Here is a 23,864-nt window from a genome sequence, read left to right as displayed (position 1 = left end):
ACGTTCGTAGTCAAGATCCTCAATTTCAGGGTAATAGGTCTCTATATCCTGCACATAGTCCTTGTCATCATCCACATCATCATCATCAACATTTTCAGCATCAACATCGTCAGTATCCTCTTCGTCACTACCATCATCGTCAGCATCAACGTCGTCATCATCAGTTTCTATTACAGGCTTTCGAATTTCTCCCCTATTTCGTAAGGATCTTCTCCTTGTATCCGTGACATTTTCATCCTGGAGTAAAATGCTGGGTTCTTCCATCACACGTCTTCGTTTACTAACACTTCTAGGGGAACTGGTAGTCACACCACACACAACACTAAGAGACATTGGAGGGGAGCTTTTGATACCAGGAGTACTACCAATGAATGATTGTTTCGAACTTTTGGGAGTCAGGTTGGAGATATTAGAAACAAGACTCTTCTGCCCTTTTGTCTTGATTTTTTTTGAGGTTGATTTGGCTGGTCCCACTGGATTGGTGGATACTGTTACGGGAATGTCAACAAGGCCACTGGTATCAGAGGTAATTCTGGGGGCAACCTTTCTAGATCTCAAATTAATATCAGCGAGGTTGTTTTCTTCAGGAGTTCCTGTGATAACTTGGATGGGTACATTGGCTACATTACCATATGCCACCGGTGTCGTCTCTGTTCCGATTGCTATATTATAAGACCTGCAATTAAAAACAGAAATAGATTATGCAACGATGATCACAAGCCCAGTAGAACTAGATATTGCTACAGACATTAAGATCTTTATTTCTGTAGAGCAGACTATCTGATTTTCCTCCATTTTGGAACAAAAGCGATCACACCAAAAACTAAATTAGCCCAAAGTTTATGTATCAACGACTGCCTTTTTAACAGAGCACCTAAATTACCTATAGGCGAATGTCATTGTAATGAACATTTGGTCTTTTGCAGACATCTAGACACTGAAAATGTTTTCTTGTAAATGGCATATACCAATTTTGCAGTAAACGAATGGTTTGATGTAAAAAATAGTTGAATAAGGTTTGTTATGCGGAAAACAATTTCTCAAGCATTTCAGAGAAGTGAGCAAACAGGCGGTCGTCAAAATTCACTCAGCTCCCAAACCAGACGGATAATACATTATCAGTTATCACATAATAAACGTTATCTCTTAAAACTGATATATCATTAGGTGCCTACTACATGCTCTGGAAGATTTAGATTAAACTAAATGAGAAAGCTGCGAAATCGATATAAAGAGAACGATGTCCTACATGGTTAAATAAGAGGGTATACCTTGCACCAGGTGACACAACTGCTTCAGACTGGAAGCCATATTGTCCTGTAATAAAAACTTCTGCTGTGACTGAACTCAGATGGAAATCATACATCCTTTTCATGTCCTTCTCTTGTTTCATGGTGATAAGGGTTCTTCTATTTCCGGGAAGAAAATACTTGAGGGACAAAGAAGTATACTCCAAGTTCAAGAGTTTTGCGAGTTTTAGCTTAAAATCATCAAAAGTGGTTTCATGATTAATATCAATCGCTTCTGCTTCTCCCCCAGTATATGTCATTGTCCCATCATCATCAGTCACAAATTTGCCACCAGATTGACAAATCAATATAAGCTTACCTTTTCCCATACCCACAGAAATCTGTCGTACTCAAAACAGAAGAAAAAATGTTACATGAGATACACAAGCAAACTGTAATATCTTCACTCATACAAGAGTGTAAATAGATTAGCACACTCTACATTAAACCAAATTAATACATTGTTTGACCCAAAAAAAAGTCATCAAAATCTCAGCTTTTTAGTTAGAGGAGAGAAAGTTAAATCTTTTAATCACAAAGAGACATTATTAACTAAAGAGTTAAAGTTCCAGTCTTTGAATTGGGCTGCATCATCCACAAAGGATAAAACTTTGATAGAGCAAAAGTACACAAAGAAAACAGTTGAATCACACAAAAGTCAGATAAGTAATCAATCAATAAACACACCCAAAAAAAAAAAACCTAAATTTATGTTTAACAAACGACGGAGATATTGGAATTGGTGAATCAAAAGAAAAAAGCATTGCCCTGTTACGATATTCGAGTTGAGGGAGGGAAGAGTTTTACCAAATCACAAAAGCGGATCTTGAAGATGAGGAAATTGGGAAGACTTAGGGTTAGGAGAGCGAGAAGTTGAGAATTGTGGGGAAGAAACGAGAGAATGAAGCGAATTAGGGTTGGGTCTGTTGTGTATAAAGTAAAGAAAAAGTCCACTTAACCGAACAAAATAATTTCTAGGGGCTGCTTTGAAAATCTAAGGATCGTATTCGTGTAATTCTTAAATACTACAGTATACCACGAATAGTAAAACAGATATATATATATATATATATATATATATATTTTTGTCATCCGAAACTACTTAGAGCTCAAAAAAGCCATTCTTGGGGAATGTTGTTTACATATGTGATATGAAGCGGTTCTGTACGAACTTTTCGTGCCAGATTATCCGTTTTATCATTAGCACTACGAGAAATTAAAGATAAAGAGAATGTTGAGAACTCTTCCTTGTCGCTCTGAAATTCCTCCAAATACACTGAAAACGCCGGCCATTCGGTTGGAGAAGACACCATCTTCACCAGATCAGAACAGTCTGTAAAGAACGCCACCTCTTGATTATCTGCACCAATCATACACTTCATCGCCCAGAGAAGGGCCTCGACTTCTGTATGTAGTGGAGATAGACTTCTACGGAGGTTGGCAGCTCCCATGGTTGGCGGCTCTCCATTTGATGATGTACATAACCATCCTGTACCGGAGAACTTATCACTTTCTTTCCACGATCCATCCACAAAACAACGGTATCCTGAATAATTCGAGTCAAGTGAAACATCCCTCACTCGAGATCGAGTGACCAATTCCATAAAACCGTGATTTTCATTATGAAGCTCAATTTGAGCTGACTGCCACAATTGTGCCTCTTTTTCCGCTAACTGTAATACCTCTAACGGGTTTTTGTCTATATTTTCAAAGATTTTTTCATTCCTTGCTTTCCAAATATACCAGATGATCCATGGAAAAGCTGATGAATCGAACTCCGAAGGTATCCTCCAAAATAAGTGATCCAAATTCGCAAAAATAGATTCTGTGGGAAAATTTCCCATAGCCGTTGGAATCTGTGAAAGCACCCAAATCTGTCGTGCCGGATGGCACTGAAAGAGTGTATGATTGATTGTTTCCTCTGATGCGCCACATCTGGCACATCCTGTGTCACAATCAATTCCTCTTTTCCGCAAATTTTCCGTAACCGGTACACAACCCGTTAAGATTTGCCACAAGAAATGGCGTATCTTAGGAGGACACTACGCTTGCCAAGAGTATGCTTTTAGCGGTTTGATGTCTAGGCCAATAAAAAATAAATTGGTCTCCGACTTTTCTATCCGTGTGGTATGATATCCCGATTTGACTATATATTTTCCGGATTTTGTAAAATGCCAACCTAGAGTATCTTCCTTAGTTGGTGCACCCACAGGTAGGGCACTTATTAGCGCGACATCTTCTGGATCAAAGATCGCCTGTAAGAGATCAATATTCCAAAAGTTCGACCGACTATCTATAAGATTGTGAACTTTTAAAGATGGGTCAACAATTGAACCATTACTTTTTGCTGGTCTCGGGAATTGAGTTGGAATCCAGGGATCCTCCCACACTGAGATGGATGTCCCAGATCCGACTCTTTTAATAAGTCCTTTATTAACCAGAGATCTAGCTGAACATATACTCCGCCATCCATATGATGGGGAGTATGATTTTATATTTTCCAAAGGATTGGATTTCCGAAAATACCATCCTTTAAAAACCTTCGCGAAAAGAGAATCTGGAACCGTAATCAACCGCCATAATTGTTTTGCTAATAAGGCTGAATTAAAATCGTCTACATTCCGAAATCCTAGTCCTCCTTCCGATTTACTATTACACAATTTATTCCATGACATCCAGTGCATACCTCTGGAATCACTATTTGAACTCCACCAGAAATTAGCAACCGCACTAGTAAGTTTAGAAGTGATTGTTTTTGGCAGTCTGAAGCACGACATAACATAAGTTGGTAATGCTGCCGCTACCGATTTAATCATCACTTCCTTCCCACCTTTCGATAAAAATTTTGCCGACCATCCGTTGATTCTTGTTTGTAATCTATCTCTAACAAAAGAGAAAAATTTTGTCTTGGAGCCACCTAAACTCTCCGGCAATCCGAGATAAGAACCCATACCACCAATATTAGTGATACCTAAGTAGATTTGATTTCTTCCTTGATATCATCATCTACCTTATGTCCAAACTGAATCGAAGATTTTAAAAAATTAATTTGCTGTCCCGAAACCGCTTCATACTTCTTTAAAATCTCCAAAATTACGCCACATTGTTCCTTGTTAGCCTTACAGAAAAATAAACTATCATCCGCAAATAACAAATGTGAAACCGAAGGGCTTGCATTTGCTACTTTGATACCCGTAATTAATTTTTCACGTTCTACTTTCCGAATATTCGCAATTAGCACTTCTGTGCAGAGGATGAATAGATAAGGTGAGAGCGGATCTCCTTGTCGTAATCCCCTCTCTGGTACTATTAGTCCTCTAGGTTGTCCATTAAGGATAACTCTATATTGGACAGTTGTAATACACCACATTATCCAGTTAATCCATTTTTCACAGAAACCCAATTTTCTTAATACTTCTCTATGAAAATCCATTCCACCCTATCATAAGCCTTACTCATGTCCGTTTTAATAGCCATGAATTTTCCTTTACAGGACGGGTTAGTTCTCAACCCATGAAACATCTCTTGTGCAATGAGAATATTATCCGAAATCAATCGTCCTTCTACAAAAGCTGATTGTGTTTCCGAGATCAGTTTTGGTAGAACCGTCTTGAGTCTTTGGCAAAGAATCTTTGATATAATTTTATAACCAACATTGCAAAGACTTATAGGCCGTAATTCTGTCATCCGTGTCGGTCTTTCCGTTTTTGGTATCAGACAAATATTAGTCGTATTCAACCGCTTATCGAAAATTTTATCCTCTAGAAAAGAGTTGACCAGAAAAAGAAGATCTGTTTTAATAGTAGCCCAAGCCTTTTGAAAAAATAAGGCTGTCATACCATCCGGTACTGGCGCTTTTTCCGGATGCATCATAAACAGAACCGTTCTCACCTCACATTCTGTTGCGGGTGCCGTTAGAAAATTATTAACCTGATCAGTAATCAGTACTTGAACTTCCGCCAAGGCTTCCTCAAAAGCCTCAGGCTTAGTTGTAGTAAACAAATCCTTAAAATAAGATACCGCTATATTTTGAATATCTTTATCCTCAGCAGACCAAATCCCATTTTCATCATGTAACCCCGTAATTCGATTCCTTGCCCGTCTCTGTTCTGTTAGGGCATGAAAGTACTTTGAATTATTATCCCCTAATTGCATCGAGAAGCTCCTACTTTTCTGATGCCAATACATTTCCTCATCTCGATAAGTCTTTTTCAACCGCATTGTTAATTCCGTAATCTCCTCCCGAGGGCTCTTATCATCTCTCTGTGCCACATGTAATTCCGATTTTAGTTTCTCAATTGTTTGCCGCCCATAGGGAGTTAAATTTTTCCTCCATTGCGAAATAGCCCGCCTACAGTTATTCAATTTTTCTACAAAATTTCCTTCTCCTAACTCAGTATCAAAATTCCAACCATTTGAAATTGCCTCTAGTAATCCTTCCTTCCCAATCCATCTCTTGTCAAATCTGAAATTTCTTTTCCCACGTGGTACCTTATCCAGAAGCGTAGCTACCACCGGTGAATGGTCGGAAGCTACCATTGGTAAATATTCAACGAAATATTTGCAGAATAATTCATGCCAATCTTCGTTTGCTAAAGCTCTATCCAATCGACACCGTATTGGTTTTTTATCCCGCCAACCCCGCCAGGACAACCAATCTCCGATATATAGAAAATCCAAAAGACCGCAATTTTGAATCATTAAATTAAAAGGGATAAAAGAATATGCATGTCTTAAATTACCACCTCTTTTCTCATGATTTCCGGTTAACTCATTAAAATCACCTATTAAAAACCATGGTGTATCCCTAGTCAAACCGATCCGTGTTAGCCGTTCCCAAACTTGATCTCTATTTTTCGGAACCGGATCACCATAAACGAAAGTAAGATGTATTGTTTTCCCTTTTACCACATCTTCAACATCAATTAAACGATTACTTTCATAAATAATTGAAACATTATAATCGTTATTGTAATAAAGAGTTAAACCGCCACTACAACCGATAGGATCAACCGTTTTTAAATTTTTGTAACCAAAATGACCGATAAATTTTTCCATAAAACCTGAAGACTGTTTTGTTTCCGAAAGAAATAAAAAATCTGGCCGGTGTTGTTTCCATATATCCCGAAGATAACCGATAGTTGCCTTATTCCCAAGTCCTTGACAGTTCCAACTCAAAACCTTCATCTATCAATCTTGAGCTTTGGTGGTTTGCCACCACCCACTGTCCCCTTCGCCATGTCCTGGTATCTCGGGGTCTTGTCGTCCGCCACATACTCCACGCCCTTTTGGACCTGTCTCCTCCGTGGAGATGTCAACAGTTGCGCAATGCGTTTATTTGAACTAACTCCTTGAAGACGTATTCTCCCTTTCTTACGTCCCGTAACACCATATACCGCGTCCGCCACATGTGGGTTCCCAGCATTCGTATTTTCAATAGTATCCTCACACTCCATGTCATCCCCATCGCTGTCCTGGTCCGTACCTTGTTGTGAGTAGTTGTGCCTATGACATGGAGTGTGAGACATGAGTAAGGCATAGTGTCCCTTCTTATACAACTCACCATCACTAAAACGATCTCTCCTCATTAATACCAAATAAAACCAAATCTCCACCAACCTTGAAGCCCACACCATATGTAAAAAGGAAAACATATGATCGTTTATTCCAAAAATTGAAAAAAAATGTGTCATCAAATCATTCTTTGATAATGAAAATTCCTCAAAAACCAGTTGACAATTCCACATCCAAATCCAAAAAATCTGGTTTCCAAGACACCTCAAACAGATCCGTAAATGAATTAAATCAAAATCCCAACACCTCTTTCTTCGCAAACTTGTTCCTAATTTGATCTCTTCTTCCAAAAATCTAAGCCTTTTAACCCTTAAACTCATAACCTTCAAATCAATCCGTGACTAGTAAAATCTACCAAATCCAAAATCAGCCTAAGATCCCCACAATCATACCGAAAAACAAAACTCAACCGAGAAAAAACCCACCGTAATACTAAGTTAATCTTATAGCATAAGCCAGAGATGAATTGGATCTCTTCTTCCCCCAAGTTTATCCATTTGAAACAAAAACCCAGAATCTCCAGGATCTTCAAATCCAAACCGATATTGCTAGCATCTGTTGAAACCGAAATCACTTGATAATCCGCGAAAACAACATGAATAGCAGAGTGGAACCGAATCAAGATCCATCGACAACCAGAGATTAACCGTAAATAATATATATCTGTTTTATTTTTTTTTACGGCAAAATAATAAAATATATATATATTTTAAATATAGTTTATTTATAAAATTCAACCCAATTGGACTAGAAATAGGCCTACATAGAATTTGAAACCCAATTACAAAAAAGTACACCGAATCTCGCCGAAAAAAGAAAAAAGACTCGATCATGTTGATCATCGTCCGCAGAGTGACCGAAACCTTAGATCTGGCAGAATCAAGGGCCCACAGCTTCGTGGCCGCGTCAAAAGATTGAGAAAACTGGTGGAAGATTCTGGTTTCTGTCAGCCATCCCTTTCCTCTGACGCACCAACCCACCACAAGCCTTCCAGAAAGTTAGTCACTCCGACGAAGCGGTTCAACGGTAACGGATCCCGACTTAGCAACCTGTCACGCTTGGAGTTATCTTCTCTCTTCCTTCACCGGAAAACTTTGAAGTCCCAGAGTCTTCATGCCTCGATCCGGACAGTCGGCTCACCCGATACGGCAGATCGATAGGGCAGATCTAAAGGACAGTGGCTCATCCAGAACCTCTAAATCCGACCCCGCATCAGCCATCGAAGATTCTATGGATCCACCGCTAGCCACCTGTCAAAACAACATACCCACCTTATACCCGCTAACTTCCGCCGTAGACGCTAGGCCTGGGCGTTTGGATATTCGGGTCGGATTCGGGTCGGGTTTTTCGGGTTTGGGTTTTTCGGGTTTAGAAAACTAAGACCCGTTCGGGTATTTTAAAACTTCGGGTTCGGATCGGGTATTTCGGGTTCGGATTCGGGTTTACCGGGTTTACCCGAAGTATCCAAATATTAGAAATTTTGTATCCGATTCTATGCAACGTATTAAAAATACTCAAAAAATCTATAAAACCCAAGTATTTTATACCCGAATCTAGCCCAAAATAGCTACAACACCCAAAAATATCTTAAAATCTGAATAATTTAGGCACTTGGGTTATTACAAGTATAAATATTACTAATATATTATAACTATGTACTTATATTTTGCATATGCTCGGGTACTTGTTCGGGTTTGGGTTTGGGTCGGGTTCGGGTTTTCGGGTTTTGAAGTTTAGAACCCGTCGGGTATTTTAAAACTTCGGGTTCGGATTCGGATCGGGTTTTTCGGGTCGAGTTCGGATATTATGCCCAGGCCTAGTAGACGCAGCTTCTAGGCAGACGACCGAGCCTCTGGAGCATCGAAGCAACTCCCAGCATCCTCAACCGGGAGACCACTACATCAATGCTCCTCCTCCGCCATTCCAGAGCCACGACCACATCAACGGAGAATCACCACACCTCTGTTGACGGAGAAGCACAAAGACTCACTCGTGGGCCACCTTCGAGAGACCTCCGCCGTCGTTAAGACCTGAAAATGACCTGAAAAAACTAGATCTGAAAACCGGAAATCGTCTTTAAGAGAGAGAGAATGGCACATAAAAATTTGTTATCTCAATCGATGAGATAAATTTAATACGTTCATGTTGTGAAACTTATTGTTATCTTATTCCATTCCATGAATAATGATACATATATATAGGCATATAAACCTAGGGTTTTAGAGTACATAATGAATAACCCTGATGGGCTTATTGGGCCCGGTTATAAGTCCAATATGATGTATTATAACACTCCCCTTTGGACGGAGTAACCGGACCTGATGGTCAATCGGGATCTCGATAATACGCTGGGGAATGTTGCCTCATTAAAACCTTACCAGGAAAACCCAGTGGGAAAAACCATGGTGAAGGAAAAAGAGTACAACACGCATTACTCCCCCTGATTAGAGCATCACTGTAGATCTCTAAGTCTACGCATTCCTATTTGTTGGATGAGCTTCCGGAGTGTTGAAGCGGGCAATGATTTGGTGAAAAGGTCGGCAGAGTTATCGCATGATCGGACCTGTTGAACGCTGATCGTACCATCCTTCTGCCAATCCGAGGTTGAGAAGAATTTCGGTAGGATGTGCTTCGTCCGATCTCCTTTGATATAACCTTCCTTGAGTTGAGCAATGCAAGCCGCGTTGTCTTCAAACATAACCGTGGGCTCCTTATCTTCTTTCATACCACAATCTGATCGGATGTGCTGAGTCATGGATCGTAGCCAAACACATTCTCTGCTGGCTTCGTGAATGGCCAAAAGTTCTGCATGGTTTGATGAAGTGGTAGTGATTGTCTGCTTTATCGATCTCCAAGAGATAGCTGTTCCTCCATGCGTGAACACATAACCAGTTTGAGACTTGGCATTGTGCGGATCTGATTGATATCCTGCATCAGCAAAACCAACTAGTCCATCCTTGTTGTGGTTAGTGTAAAACAGTCCTAAGTCTTTAGTACCTTGAAGGTATCTTAGGAGGTGTTTGATACCATTCCAGTGCCTCTGAGTTGGACATGAGCTGAAGCGAGCTAGGAGGTTCACGGCAAAACAAATGTCTGGTCTAGTGTGACTAGCCAAGTACATTAACGCTCCTACAGCACTGAGGTATGGCTTTTCTGGACCGAGAATTTCTTCATCGTCCTTCTTGGGACCAAATGGATCACTGTCCAATCCTAGGCTCCGGACAACCATTGGGCTGTTCAATGGGTGGGCCTGGTCCATATTGAATCGCTTGAGTACTTTTTCAATGTAAGCCGCTTGATGCACAAGGATTCCTCCTTTAACGTACTCAAGTTGTAAACCCAAACAGAATTTAGTTTTACCTAGGTCTTTCATTTCGAATTCTGCTTTCAAGCAGTCGACTGTTTGGGAGATTTCACCAGATGTTCCGAGGATGTTTAGATCATCCACATAAACTGCTATGATTACAAATCCTTTGTTTGAGTATTTCTTGATGAAAATGCATGGACTGATGGGATCGTTTTTGTAGCCTTCTCTGATGAGATATTCGCTTAACCGGTTATACCACATACGTCCACTTTGTTTCAGTCCATACAAGGATTTGTTCAGCCTGATGCAGTATTGATCTCGAGATGCATGCTTATCTTTAAGCTCTATGCCATCTGGTAATCTCATGTATATTTCATTGTCGAGGGGCCCATAGAGATATGCGGTGACAACATCCATTAACCGCAAATCTAGATTTTCTCTTATGGCCAGACTTATGAGGAATCGAAAAGTAGTTGCATCCACCACCGGAGAATAAGTCTCCTCATAATCGATTCTGGGTCTCTGTGAGAATCCTTGTGCTACAAGCCGTGCTTTATAACAAACGACTTCACCGAGTTCGTTTCTTTTACGCACAAAGACCCATTTATGGCCCACTGGTTTGACATTGAATGGTGTCCGGATGATCGGACCAAACACATTCCTGAGTTTGAGACTCTTTAACTCCACGTTTATGGCTTCTTTCCATTTTAGCCAGTCTGTTCTATGAGTGCACTCTATGATAGACGTGGGTTCTAGATCCTCTTGCGTGTTCGCAATATCAAGTGCTACTTTGTATGCAAAGAGTGCATTTAAGTCGACTTCTTTTCTGTTCCATTGGGTTCCAGACATGTTGTAATTGATAGAGATCTCATTGTTATCGATCTCGTCAGAACCTAGAGATTCGGCGTCCCGAACCTCTTCTTGTGGTTCATTAGAGTGAGTCTCAGCGCGCGCTCTGTCTGTTATATTGGGAATCTCGGTTTCAACTATTGCACCTTTCTTTGATTTCCGTGGATTCTTCTCTTTGGAACCTAGAGGTCTGCCACGTTTATTTCGTGATGCAGACTCTGTAGCAACTTGAACTTGTCCCGTTGGAACAGTGATTCGTACTGGTGCATTACAAGCTGGTATGTACGATTTGGTTACTTTGTTCGGGTCAGCAAAGGAATCTGGCAATTGATTAGCTAGCTTTTGATAGTGTATAATCTTTTGGATCTCCGAATCACATTCTAGAGTCTGAGGATCTTGCCAATTTAAGGATGTTTGATTCCATGATAGCTCTTTGACCAGCTTGTGTTTCTCTCCACCCAATGTTGGATATACCGATTCATCAAATTGGCAATCCGCATATCTGGCCTTAAATAGGTCTCCAGTGGTCGGCTCGAGATATTTGATGATGGTGGGAGAATCAAAACCAACATATATTCCCATCCTCCTTTGAGGTCCCATTTTGGTTCTATGTGGTGGAGCAATGGGTACATAGACTGAGCACCCAAATGTTTTGAGATGGGAGATGTCTGTCTCATGACCCTGTAATAATTGGGATGGGGAATATCTATGCTCACTAGATGGTCGGATGCGTATTAGTTCAGCAGTATGTAATACTGCATGTCCCCAAGCTGAGACCGGGAGTTTCGACCTCATGAGTAATGGTCGAGCAATCCATTGGATTCGTTTAATGAATGATTCAGCAAGTCCATTCTGAGTATGGACATGTGCCACAGGATGTTCAACGGTCACCCCCATGGCCATACAGTAATCATTAAACGCTTGGGAAGTGAATTCACCAGCATTATCAAGACGTATAGTCTTTAGTGGGAAGTCTGGAAAGTGGGCTCGTAATCTGATGATTTGAGCCAACAACCTAGCAAAAGCTTGGTTCCGAGAAGACAACAGGCATACATACGACCAACGGGTCGAAGCATCTATTAGTACCATGAAGTACCGGAATGTCCCAGAAGGTGGGTGAATGGGACCACAAATATCTCCTTGGATTCTTTCCAGAAAATGCAATGTCTCTTTGGACACTTTTACTGGTGAAGGCCGAGTGATCAACTTCCCTTGGGAGCAAGCTGTGCACATGAGGTGCTGAGGGAAGACTCGGTTTTCTCGAAGGGTGTGTCCTTGAGAACTTTGGATTAATTTACGCATCATGGTTGTACCGGGATGACCAAGCCGGTCGTGCCAAATAGTGTAGTCTTGGAACCGGGCTTTGAGAGCATTATTAGCCTCAATCATACTGACCTTGGCATAGTAAAGGCCAGTAGATAAAGCGGGTATAGTCTCGAGGACTTGTTTATGGCCAAGTGTGATCTTAGTGATCAGTAGGGATTCTTTATTCCCTTCACCCTGGGTTTCTATGTGGAAACCATTAAGTCTGATATCTTTAAAACTTAAAAGGTTTCTTTTTGAGCTGGGTGAGTATAATGCATCTGGAATGTCCAGATGTGTGCCGTTTGATAACAACACATGGGCCTGGCCGTGGCCTTCTATTAAGTTCGAGCTACCCGCTATTGTGCTAATATTCGCGGTTTGCATGATTAAATTTATGAAATAACACTTGTCTTTGAGGATAGTGTGGCTGGATCCACTATCCACCACTATGATATCCTTTTGAGTGTTCATATCTTCAATTTAAACAAGAGGTATGATTTAAAAATGAGTAATGATTTAAAAATGAGTATCATAAGATTCATAAATTAATAAAATATCAAAATTTCTGAAAATAAATAGCAAATGAAAATAAAACAAATCCCCAAAATGAAAAGAAACAAAATCAAAATAAGCAAGTGCTCAGATGATAGAATCAATCGAGGAGATCTGAGGTCTCGTAGTCCATGAGATCGGTCGGCTCGGTGGTGGTGTCGTTAGCATCAACTTGCTGGGCCATGTTAGCTTCAGCAAGTGCTTTCCCATGTTTCTGATACAAATCGCAATGAATCTTGGGAGTACGACAGTTCTTTGTCCAGTGATTGAACATTCCGCATCTGGTACAGGTAGACTGATTGGTTGGGTGGGCAGGGCGGTTTGGTTTAGAGATACCACGGCCTTTACCGGAACCATAACTGAGGTTATGTCGGTTGCCACGTCCGTTTCCGCGTCCACACTTTCCACGTCCATTCCCACGTCCATTCCCATGTCCATGGCCACGATCTGAGGATCTGTCTCGCTGGACATTCTAGGATTCTTTGCGGGAATCTGGTACTAGAGCCGATCCCGGGGGCCTCTAGGCACTGTTCCTCATTAACAGGTCATTGTTTTTCTCGGCCAAGAGCAAACAGGATAACAAATCTTCGTACAATGTATGTTTCATTGCACGATATTGTTGATGAAGCACAATATTTTGGGTATGGAAGGTGGATAATGTTTTCTCGAGGAGATCATTATCAGACACCTCTTCACCACATAGTTTCATGATTGAAACTATCCGAAAGAGTTCGGAGTTGTAGCTCAAAATATAGTTTGGCTTTTTTAGAAATTCAACAAACTTTAGAAGTAAGCTAAGCATAATATCTCTTTCTAAAATCCCTAAATCGCACTCTTATCACTACATAAGATCATATCATTTTGTTAAACAAAACATATATTTCTTCTTTGAGTTTCTTTGTGTATATTATTTGTTATCGTTTTTTTCTCACTAATTTAGTTTATTTCTTTTTATATTCATTTGTCGTCTTTGGTTTCATCTATACTAGTATTTTTGCAACACTTTGGTGACGGATGGGTAAAAATGCTTCCGGGTATATCGGATACCCGACCCGTTTTTAAATTTTGTTCATAAAAAGTTTGTTGGGTCGGGTTATATTTAATCCAACTCATACACCGGATATTCCATATTTAATAATTTAGATATTTAGAAAATTGGATTAAGATTTAGAATTATGATTCTTCTATCATCTTTGTTTGATTTGTTTTTAACTGTTTTGAATCATCATCTATATATACATTTTTGGAGTACACTTAGCAAATAAATCCTAGAGTTGACACTTATTTACGAGAGAATGCCATTGTTTTAAATTTTTATCTATTAATTAATATTACAAAATATTTTCGAAAATATTTTTTAGAAACTATGGCTTTCAAATATGGTAACAAATTGATTTTGTTTCTAAATTTTCCTAAAACATCTCTACCTAATTTAAACATTAATATATGATTCTTCTTTCACTTTTATATGATCTTATAGTTATTTATTTTGAATTTATATAAAATACATATAATTAATAAAATAATAGATTTTTTCTGCATATTATGTGATTCAAATTTTTTAAAATGGACATATATTACTCAATCGATGAAGAAAAAATATGTGTACAATGTCCCACATTGCTTAAAAAATTGGGCAATGGTTCAGAATCATACTATAAAAAGGACCAAAATAATTCTGAATACAAAACAGAGTTATATGGTGGGACGGGTTTGGGTCGATATTATTACAGGACGGTATACCACGGGTGAAATCTAGAATTAAAAATAAAAATATAATTATATAATCTTAAATACTAAACAAACCAAACAATATTAACAAAACAAATATAACTTCAAATTCAAAATTTTTACCCGCAATATACCGCGGGTAAATTTTTTTATATAAAATACTATCAAATTATTATAATAGTTCATGATTATAAATGCTTGCCAATATTAACACTATATCATTTCTACACCTACAAATCTTCTAAGTACACATATTTCAACTATATTAATTATAATATAAAATAATTAAATGAGAATTTTTTTTAATATCAATTTAAAAATCCAATAAATTATAAATTATTATATAAAATGCATAAAATATAATTTTGCCCCGTGGTGTACCGCGGGTTAAATCCTAGTATAATACATAAAGTAAAAAAAAATCAATTTTTTTTCTGCATATACTGTGATTCGAAATTTTAAAAACGGACATATATTATCCAATTGACGAAAATGTGTGTTCAACGTTCTACGTCGATTAAAATATTTAGACAATGATTCAGAATCATATCATAAATAAGATCAACATTAATAAAATAAATGAGTTTTTTGGCCAGACGGGTTTGTCGAAACGAGTTTTTGAATCATCAATAATAAAAAAGATTAAAATATCATTAATCCGCCGCTTCAATACGGATAAAATCTTTAATTATTTTTAATACCACTAATATTAGACATATCAAATTAGTCTCATTTAGAAAAGATTGTATAAATCAAAAATTGTCCCGTGGTATAATGTTACTTAATAATAATTGTAAACTATAAAATATAAATGTCTTTAAAAATGATACAATTTATAAACTTTTATCTATAATAAATAATCTTTAAATTTTTTAAAATTACTATTTTTAGAAAACAAATTACGGGACAGGTTAAAAAATTTTAGGACGGGTTATATGGTGGACGAGTTTGAATCAACATTTATAAAATTTTATAATGTCATTAACATGTCGCTTTAATACAGATTCAATCCTTAGTTTATTAAAATATAAATATCTTAGAGAATGATACAATTTATAAACTTTATATATAATAAAAAATCATTTAATTTTAAAATCACTACTTTTAGAAAACAAATCATGGGATGGGTTATATTTCGGAACGGATTTATATGGCGAACGGGTTTGAATCAATATTTATAAAATTTTAAAATATCATTAACATGCCGCTTTAATACGAGTTAAATCTTCAGTTTATTAAAATATAAATGACTTAGAGAATGATATGATTTGTAAACTTTTATATATAATAAATAATCATTAAATTTTATAATAAAAACAAATCACAGGACGGGTTAAGAAATTACGGAACGGGTTATATTTCGGATTGGGTTTATATGGCGGACGAATTTGAATCAATATTTATAAATATCATTAACATGCCGCTTTAATACGGGGTAAATCCTCAGTTTATTAACAATTGTCTCGTGGACTCGTGGTATACCGTTACTTAATAACAATTGTAAATTATAATATAAATAAATATTTTATAAGGAGATACAATTTACAAAATATTTTTATACTAACTTTAAAAATAAATCATCCCGCGGTGTACCGCGGGTTAAAATCTAGTGTAGTTATATATTTATATTACTTCTTATATATTTGTTTTCTATACTCATGCATATTTTAAAGGGGTGTTTTTTTTATCTTTTACATGATTGTTTCTAATTATGCTATAAAACAACGGTATATTGTCTCCTACTCTTGTTTTTTTTTTCTCTTTGTTGCTTCATCATGGATGGTGTTGAATCCATACAAATATATGTTAACTAAATTATTAAATTTTCATGTTTTTTTCCCAATCCGAAAAAAGCCAAATACCAAAAAAATATAAACTGAATCCTTTACGTTAATCCACCCAATCAAGTTGACACTAAATATGAGAAAAGAAAATGTGTGTCCCTCGGGAGATTATGGTTTATCAAGCAAATCAGTTCAAATAGTATACGGCTCTCACTTACTAAGATGAAAATGAAGGCAAGTAATGAATTCACACGACAGCTTTCAAGATTAAGATTATTTACGTTCAGACAAAAACTGAAGTTGGACAAAATAAAAACTGAAGTTGGACAAAATAAAAACAGAAGTAATAACAGAAAGTTGCATTGTATCAAAAGTTAAAAACACCAATGTGCTTTAATCTTCACCTTCATAGACTTCATAGCCTTCAGAGTCTTCAGAGTCTTCAGAGAAGGTAATCTTGTTACCGCAAAATTCGCCCATCGTAGGTACCTTCTGTTTCTTCAGATTCGGTTTGGTCTCCAAATCATCTTCTTCTATCAGAAGGCTTTCTTGTCGAAGGTAGTCTTCGTACCTGGAATAACAAAAACCCTTGTAATCTCTCCATGTATACCAAAAAACTTCACCCAAAGTGCTATTTATAACAAAACTTAAAAGCCAAATAGTTAAATCCCTTACCAGAGCTTCTCTGCAAGGTTGTACCTAATGAAACAAAATAATAGAGTTAATTTTCTGTAGTGACATCAAAACTATAGCAATGAGTTAGAGAAACAAATATCCACATGGAGAATCAGTTTACCTTGGTCGGAGAGGGTATGGAGCTATCTCAGCCACGTCAAGAAAAATATCGCGACCAAGGAAATTTTTACCACACTTCTTTCGCAGTGCCTAACAATATAAAAGATTTAATTAGCAATCAAACACTTCCAAATAACTACTTGTATACTTTTCATCATTACTAAGCTAATAATGTTCACCTTCTTTGCTTCGTCAATAGAAGCAAACTGAACAAAGCCACAGCCCACATTCTTGCCCTTGTGATTTACAATAAGTCGAACATGAACAACTTCTCCAACATCTTTGAAGAAGTTGATGCTGTCAAATGGAGGATAAAATATTGGTCATGTAAACTCGCTCCAAGAAAGAAAGAGGAAATTAAATGTGCTACTTACATATGTGATATTACAGTTTGATGAAATAGATGGGTAACAAAGAGCGTCTTTTTTATTGCAGCAACTGCCTGAATTTAAAAGCACGTTAGCACGGTTCTAATTAAGGAGAAAACGACTTGAATTGCATACCAACAAAAAATAGCCTCATCTCAAGTCACAGGTTTCTTTGTGGCAACAATTCTTTTCTTTTTTAAAAGCCAAGTGTTTCTTCTGAGCCTGGCATATTTTGAAGATAATAAGAAGAGGTACCTCAACAGAATCAGGAGGTGTCTCATCTTCTTCTAACAGAAGCTTTTGTCGTCGAAGGTAGTCTTCGTAACTGAAATATCAAAAACACTAGTGAGTCTCCTTGTATACCAAAAACTTCACCCAACGTGCTCTTGATAACAAACTCAAGATGCAAATACTTAAATCCCTTACCAAAGCATCTCTGCAAGGTTGTACCTAATTCATAAAAAAATTATAGCATTAGTCTTCTGTAATGACATAAAAAACCTAGGAATAAGTCACATGTCAGGAAACCATGACATGGAAAATCAATTTAATTTGGGTTGTGGGTATGGAACGTTCTTAGCCACTTCAAGAAAAATCTTATGATCGTGCAAATATTCACCATTCTTCGTTTCCATGGCCTGCGGTATAAAAGATTTAATCATCTATTGTACTTTCAAATAACTACTTGTATATTTTCAATATTAGTATACACTGCTTCTCAAATAAATTGAATTCTTTCATCATTACTACAAAACTACTCTCACCTTCTTTGCTTTGTCAGCAGAAGCAAACTCAACAAAGCCATAGCCCACATGCTTACCCTCACTGTTTACAATGAGTCGAACACTAACAACTTTTCCAACATTTTCGAAGAAATTGATGCTGTAAAAAAAAGGATAATATATCAGACATGAAAAACTTGATTCGCTAAGAAAAGTGGAAATGAAGGTGCTACTTACACATGTAATAATTTAGTTTGGGGAGAGAGATTGGCAACAAAGAGCACTTCCTGAATTAAACAGCCAAGTGTGTTAGCACGACTCGAAGGATAAAAGGTTAAAATGCATAACAACAGCAAAAAGTAGATGCATCCCCAGAATAAGTAAGTCATCTTTGGACTTTGTGGCAACAACTGTGTTATAAAACAGTAAGCGTTCCTGACACATTTTGGAGATAATAAGAGCAGGTACCTCAACAGAATCTAGAGGTGTCTCCTCTTCTTCTGTGGGAAGGCCGCCTTCTCGTCGAAGGTAGTCTTTGCACCTGGAATATAAAAAACCCTAGTGATCTCTCCATGTATAACCAAAAATTTCAAGCAATGTGGCCTTGATAACAAACTCAAGATGCAAAGAGTAAAATCTCTTACCAAACCTTGTGATCTAAGCAATACCTAATTAACAAAAACAATAGCGTTAGTCTTCTGTAATGGCATCAAAACTCTAGCAATAAGTTAGACATTACAATAACAAATTCTCCATAACATAGTCAATTTACTTGGGTGGAAGATATTTAGCTCCCTTAGTAGCTTCCTCAAGAACAATCTTATGATCGCCCAAATATTCACCATTCTTCTTTTGCAGTGCCTAGAGAATAAAAAAAAACTCTAATCAGCAATCGTTCTAATTAATTTTCATCATAAGTATACACAAATTACTCTCACCTTCTCTGCTTCGTTAGAAGAAGCAAACTCAACAAAGCCACAGCCCACATGCGTACCCTTGAGGCTTAGAATAAGTTGAACACGAACAATTTCTCCAACATTTTTGAAGAAATCGATGCTGTAAAAGTAAAAGGATAAAAGAATCTCAGTCATGCTCCGAGAACGAAACACTTAACAGTGTGGTACTTACATATTTGGTATTTTAGTCTTGCATGGGATATTGCCAACAAAGAGAGTCTTTTTTCGTACGGCAGCTTCCTGAATTTAACAGCCAAATTGTGTTAGCATAACAACAGAAAAAGTACAATATATCTAACAAACAGGACACTATATAAATTTATCAAAAATTATACCTTCACTGAGATTAAATTAGGCTTTGTCTCCAACAACTCCATCTGCTCAGCAACATCTTTCGTTGTCTCCTGTTACATACATGAGTAGCCAGACAGTATAAATAAAACTGTTCTCAAAGGACAAGAGGACTCCGACGACCATCTTAGGTTACCTTCTCCTCGGATGTTTCCTTATGTTTCTTCAGAATCGTTTGGGTCTCCAAATTATCATCCGGCTTTCGCTTACCTAAAAGAGGAGCAGCAAAAACTTTATTTACCGATTTCTGGCTACAAGTGGCCATGGAGAAGATGAAAACAGCGACGGTTTATTTTCCGGGAAAGAGTTCGAGAGCAGCAATAACGAACCCTTGAGACCTAGGAAGGTGGTCTTTTATAAAACAATAATCTGGTTTGGGTCTGGGCTTTTATTGTTTGGGTTCATGTGTTTTGTTCCCTCGCCAACCTTATTTGAAAAGTCCTTTTTGGTCAACACTGATTGATGTTCATGCTTAAAAGTCGACTTTTTTTTTACAAAAAGCTAACCCACAACTGTAAATATCATAATAAAAGGAGTTTTACAAAAAGCTAACCCAGGCTTTTGTTACCACGGCAAAAAAAAAGAAATGGAAAAAACATGGCAACAAATGATTTTAGTGCAGAAACAGACTACACTCAACGAACCCATAGAAGCATTAAATTTCGGAAATCCCGTTTATGTCTTCTAGCTGTGATCGTGTTTCTTATCAGTCTGTCGTTTCTCTCGGACCAAACGTTGTAAACCAAAGCTTGCCGATTGGTAACGACTGTTATTTTCGGTTGTAGAGACTTTCGCTGGAAGGACTTTGGCTGTAGAAACTTTGACTGCAGAGACTCTAACTTTAGAAACTTTAACTGTTAAAATGTGATTGGTACCAACAAAACTGTAGAAACTGTGATTGTAAAAATGGTGATTTTAAATAAAAATAAATTACAACGAATATAAACCCAAACTGTGATATAACAACGAAATTCACACGAAAAAAATTTATGCGAAGTTTTTATACATTCATATTTCTCTATTTTTGTATCAAATGTAACATCTGATATTTTTTTATATACATAAGTGGATCTTAAAAGAACAGAAAAAAAAATCATTTGTAAATTAGTTAATACTTTTTTAAAATTAATTTTCCAACAAATTTTATCAGAGGTTTTCCTATATTGGAAAAAATAAAATAAGGAAAACCATTATTATTTATTCTTTTTAATTTCATGGCTTTACAAAAAAAACTTAATTCAAAGAGGAAATAAAAAAAGAAGGACTTTGGAGGCTTTAAAATTATTTAAAGCCAAAATAATGTGATTGGGAAAATAAAAACTTTAAAACTTTTCTAAAGCTTTAAAAGTGTTTACTAATGACCCCAATACATAGTTACATAATCAAAATGATGGGTTTTCATAAATAATAATAATAGCCCATAGCATATATCAGATAGGCCCAAATTTTAATTAAGAGATTAGTGAGAGTGTCATTCATTTACACCACTGACAAGGTGATAGATATTATGCATACATTTTTAATTTTAGATGATATTGTTGTAAATAATCTTAAATAAAATAAACTTTAAAATTGTCAAAAAATCCTCAAATTTAATTTATTTTGCATATTAATCACTAACTTTTGTTGAATGAGCCAGATTAGTCATGTCGTTAAATGGTTTGATGAAACGGTTTAGAGCTCCTTTATCTCTACCAACTTAACAACTGAACTAATTTGGCTTGGTCACTAAAAATTGGTCATATAAATAAAAAGTTAAATCAAATTTGGAGATTTAATGTGTCTATTGAAAATTTTATGCTTTTTCAATCATCTTTAAAAACTGGCAATTTTATTGACATTTTCCCGATATTTTTATAGTTAATATCGATATTCAACTAATTTCAACTTATATATCCATCTATGAAATTCATAAAATGAAATTTTGAAATAATAACCAAAGATAAAAATCAAATTCCTATTTGTAATTTTTTATCGACAATATGTATTATGTCATATTCAAATTTGGGTGCACAGTATCGATACAATACTTTAGTTTAAAGCTGATTTCTAAATTAATCTTCAAATATATATTTATCTTGTGGTAGTTTAACTTCATTGTAATAGATTACTCCATTTATTCTACGTAACTTTTTCTTATATTTTTTTTTTGTAAACCATTACTTAAATTAAGGTAGCTCAAACTCCATAGATGGAGAAGAAAATACATGAAGCAAAGATATTTTCAAAACGCAACAACATAATGAAACGAAGATGGAGAATCTTGGTCTTTATACGTTTGATATCAGCAATGAAATCGTCAACTGCAAATGCATGGCCACCGACATTGAGAAGAAGGGGGAGTTCTTGCCAATCCGAATAACAAGCCATCCCTGAGACACCCACCGCTAAGGCCGCGTTGATCGCCGCCTTCAAACCAAGTTCCTTCGCTACTAGAGCAAAAGAGACAACGGGTCGAAAAGATGATCCAAATTAGATCGATGCCTTAAGTAGGTCCTCCATGAACAACCCCATTCTGTAGCCAATGGACTTAGTCATCCATGATGCGTTGGGAAGACATGGCAAGGTGTCTTGATGCTCTTCTATCATCTGTAAAGGTTACTGGAATGGTTGGGAGATTTTATCACAAAGGACCTCAAATTTACCACTATCCTTAGCCACAAAGAAAGTTAAAACAAGCCTAACACCGTCCTTAAAACAAGGAAAATCGAAGTCACCATAGAAGTGATCCGAGAGATAACCTGAGACAAACAGATTCACACCAAAGCCATAACCAACAATCAGGGCCGGCCCAAGTCCTTTTGTTGCCTAAAGCAAAAATGAGTTTGGCCCATTAAAGAAAATCTGTTGGAAAAAAAAAACATAAATTCTGTCATAACTAGGCTCGAACTCAGCACGTATAAAATGACAGTTAGTAGCGCTGACCACTATAACACAGACATTTTTGCAAAATGATGCCCCAAAATTGGTTAATAACTTCTGATGCCTAAAGCCCTACCTTCACCAGCTTTAGCTCCGGGTCGGGCCTGCCAACAATCGCCAAAGATTGTCTACAAAGATGTCTACTTCCGATAAGAGACATTACATCCATACCAACAGAGCTTCGATCAAATCTATAAGTCTATCATCCTCATATTGAGTTACAAACGTCATAAAGAGGTAAAAGGGAACTATCAGAGGATCGTTTCTATACCAATGGACAACCCACAAGAGGGTAATAGAGACCAAACCTTCTGACATCAAGTTGAAAGGGAGGGGAGACATTGGATGCCGAGGATGCTCGTTGAAAAGAGTACATATATGGCCCTTATCCAAGGAGAATCTGGCGAGAGCTGCTTCGAGAATGGGGTGAGGCGAGTGAGACGACGAAGTGGTGACGAGAGCCTCTAAGCATCTACGTCTTGGCGGCGGATCCGGTGGATCTGGGGGTTTTGGAGGGTTCGGTGAGGTGAGGAGGGTCGACGGAAGAAGATGTGAAGGCTTTTGGGATACCATCCAAGAGGAACCAGCCATCTCCCCGGAAACAGAAGGAAGACACATATAAGACCGGAAGAGTATCGGAAAACGCCGGACCATGCCGGTAAGAAAACGAAAATACGCCAGAAAACGAACCCGAAACTTTATCGGAAGAGAGCCGGAACGAAACCGGAAGACAGCAGAGATCGCCAATCTAGTGGAACGCTGCCGCCGAAGGAGCCTCACCGGTGAGAAAAGCCATGGAGAAATCTTTAATCGGCGCCTCAAACTGCGGGTCTGGGAAAGAAACTAGGGCGAACGATTCTGCTTTGTCACTTTTTATACATTTGATGATAAAAAGAGTGTAACTTTTTCGTTTTTTTTTTTGTTTTCCACTGAATTTCATTGATAAAAACAGAGTAATACGAAGTTGAAGAGCACAAAAACCGGAAACAATAACGAAACAAAACAATTAAGAACAGAGTGATAAGAACTAAAGCTTAACCGTGTGAGCGACGATCTTTGTCAATACGATCTTGGAGCCATGAAGGTCCTCCTAACGCCAAATATGAGGTGAGGCGTCTGTCTCAGGTAACACTGCAGGTTATAACCCTAGCCAAAGAATTGGCTTTCGGCGAAAAGAGTTTAAATGATACCTCCCCCATCACCCGTATGACCTGCAAAATTTTTGAAAGGACAGAACGATATTTTGGCCATTCTTGTGGATTCTCCAAAGCCGACACTGCTGCTGAGCAATCAGTCCACACCTCACAGGAAGAGATATGAAGATCATGCAGACTTTGTAAAGTCCAGAGGATGCACTTG

The 23,864-nt window shown here is 37.4% G+C and overlaps 2 protein-coding genes across 2 annotated transcripts; both read right to left on the bottom strand.

Moving 5' to 3' along the window:
- Nucleotides 1-16,522: 16,522 nt before the first annotated feature.
- LOC9304471 (nucleolin 2) lies at nucleotides 16,523-17,887 on the bottom strand (the record flags this gene model as incomplete). Its single annotated transcript, XM_021019886.1, has 6 exons — nucleotides 16,523-16,962; nucleotides 17,067-17,090; nucleotides 17,188-17,276; nucleotides 17,366-17,483; nucleotides 17,561-17,628; nucleotides 17,810-17,887. Coding segments are annotated over 6 exons (555 nt in total), but the record flags the coding sequence as incomplete, so codon positions are not given.
- Nucleotides 17,888-18,500: 613 nt separating this feature from the next.
- On the bottom strand, nucleotides 18,501-20,026 carry LOC110225997 (nucleolin 2-like). The gene is made up of 5 exons (XM_021016376.1): nucleotides 19,720-20,026; nucleotides 19,568-19,636; nucleotides 19,405-19,472; nucleotides 19,215-19,332; nucleotides 18,501-19,137 (listed from the first exon to the last, which is right to left on the bottom strand). The coding sequence occupies exons 1-5, from the start codon at nucleotides 19,846-19,848 to the stop codon at nucleotides 19,045-19,047; spliced, it is 477 nt and encodes a 158-aa protein (XP_020872035.1). The 5' UTR covers nucleotides 19,849-20,026; the 3' UTR covers nucleotides 18,501-19,044.
- Between the last annotated feature and the right edge of the window lie 3,838 nt (nucleotides 20,027-23,864).

This window comes from Arabidopsis lyrata (genome assembly GCF_000004255.2).
Source record: "Arabidopsis lyrata subsp. lyrata unplaced genomic scaffold ARALYscaffold_7, whole genome shotgun sequence".
NCBI classification, from domain to species: domain Eukaryota; kingdom Viridiplantae; phylum Streptophyta; class Magnoliopsida; order Brassicales; family Brassicaceae; genus Arabidopsis; species Arabidopsis lyrata.
This window is presented reverse-complemented; position numbering and strand designations above follow the sequence as displayed.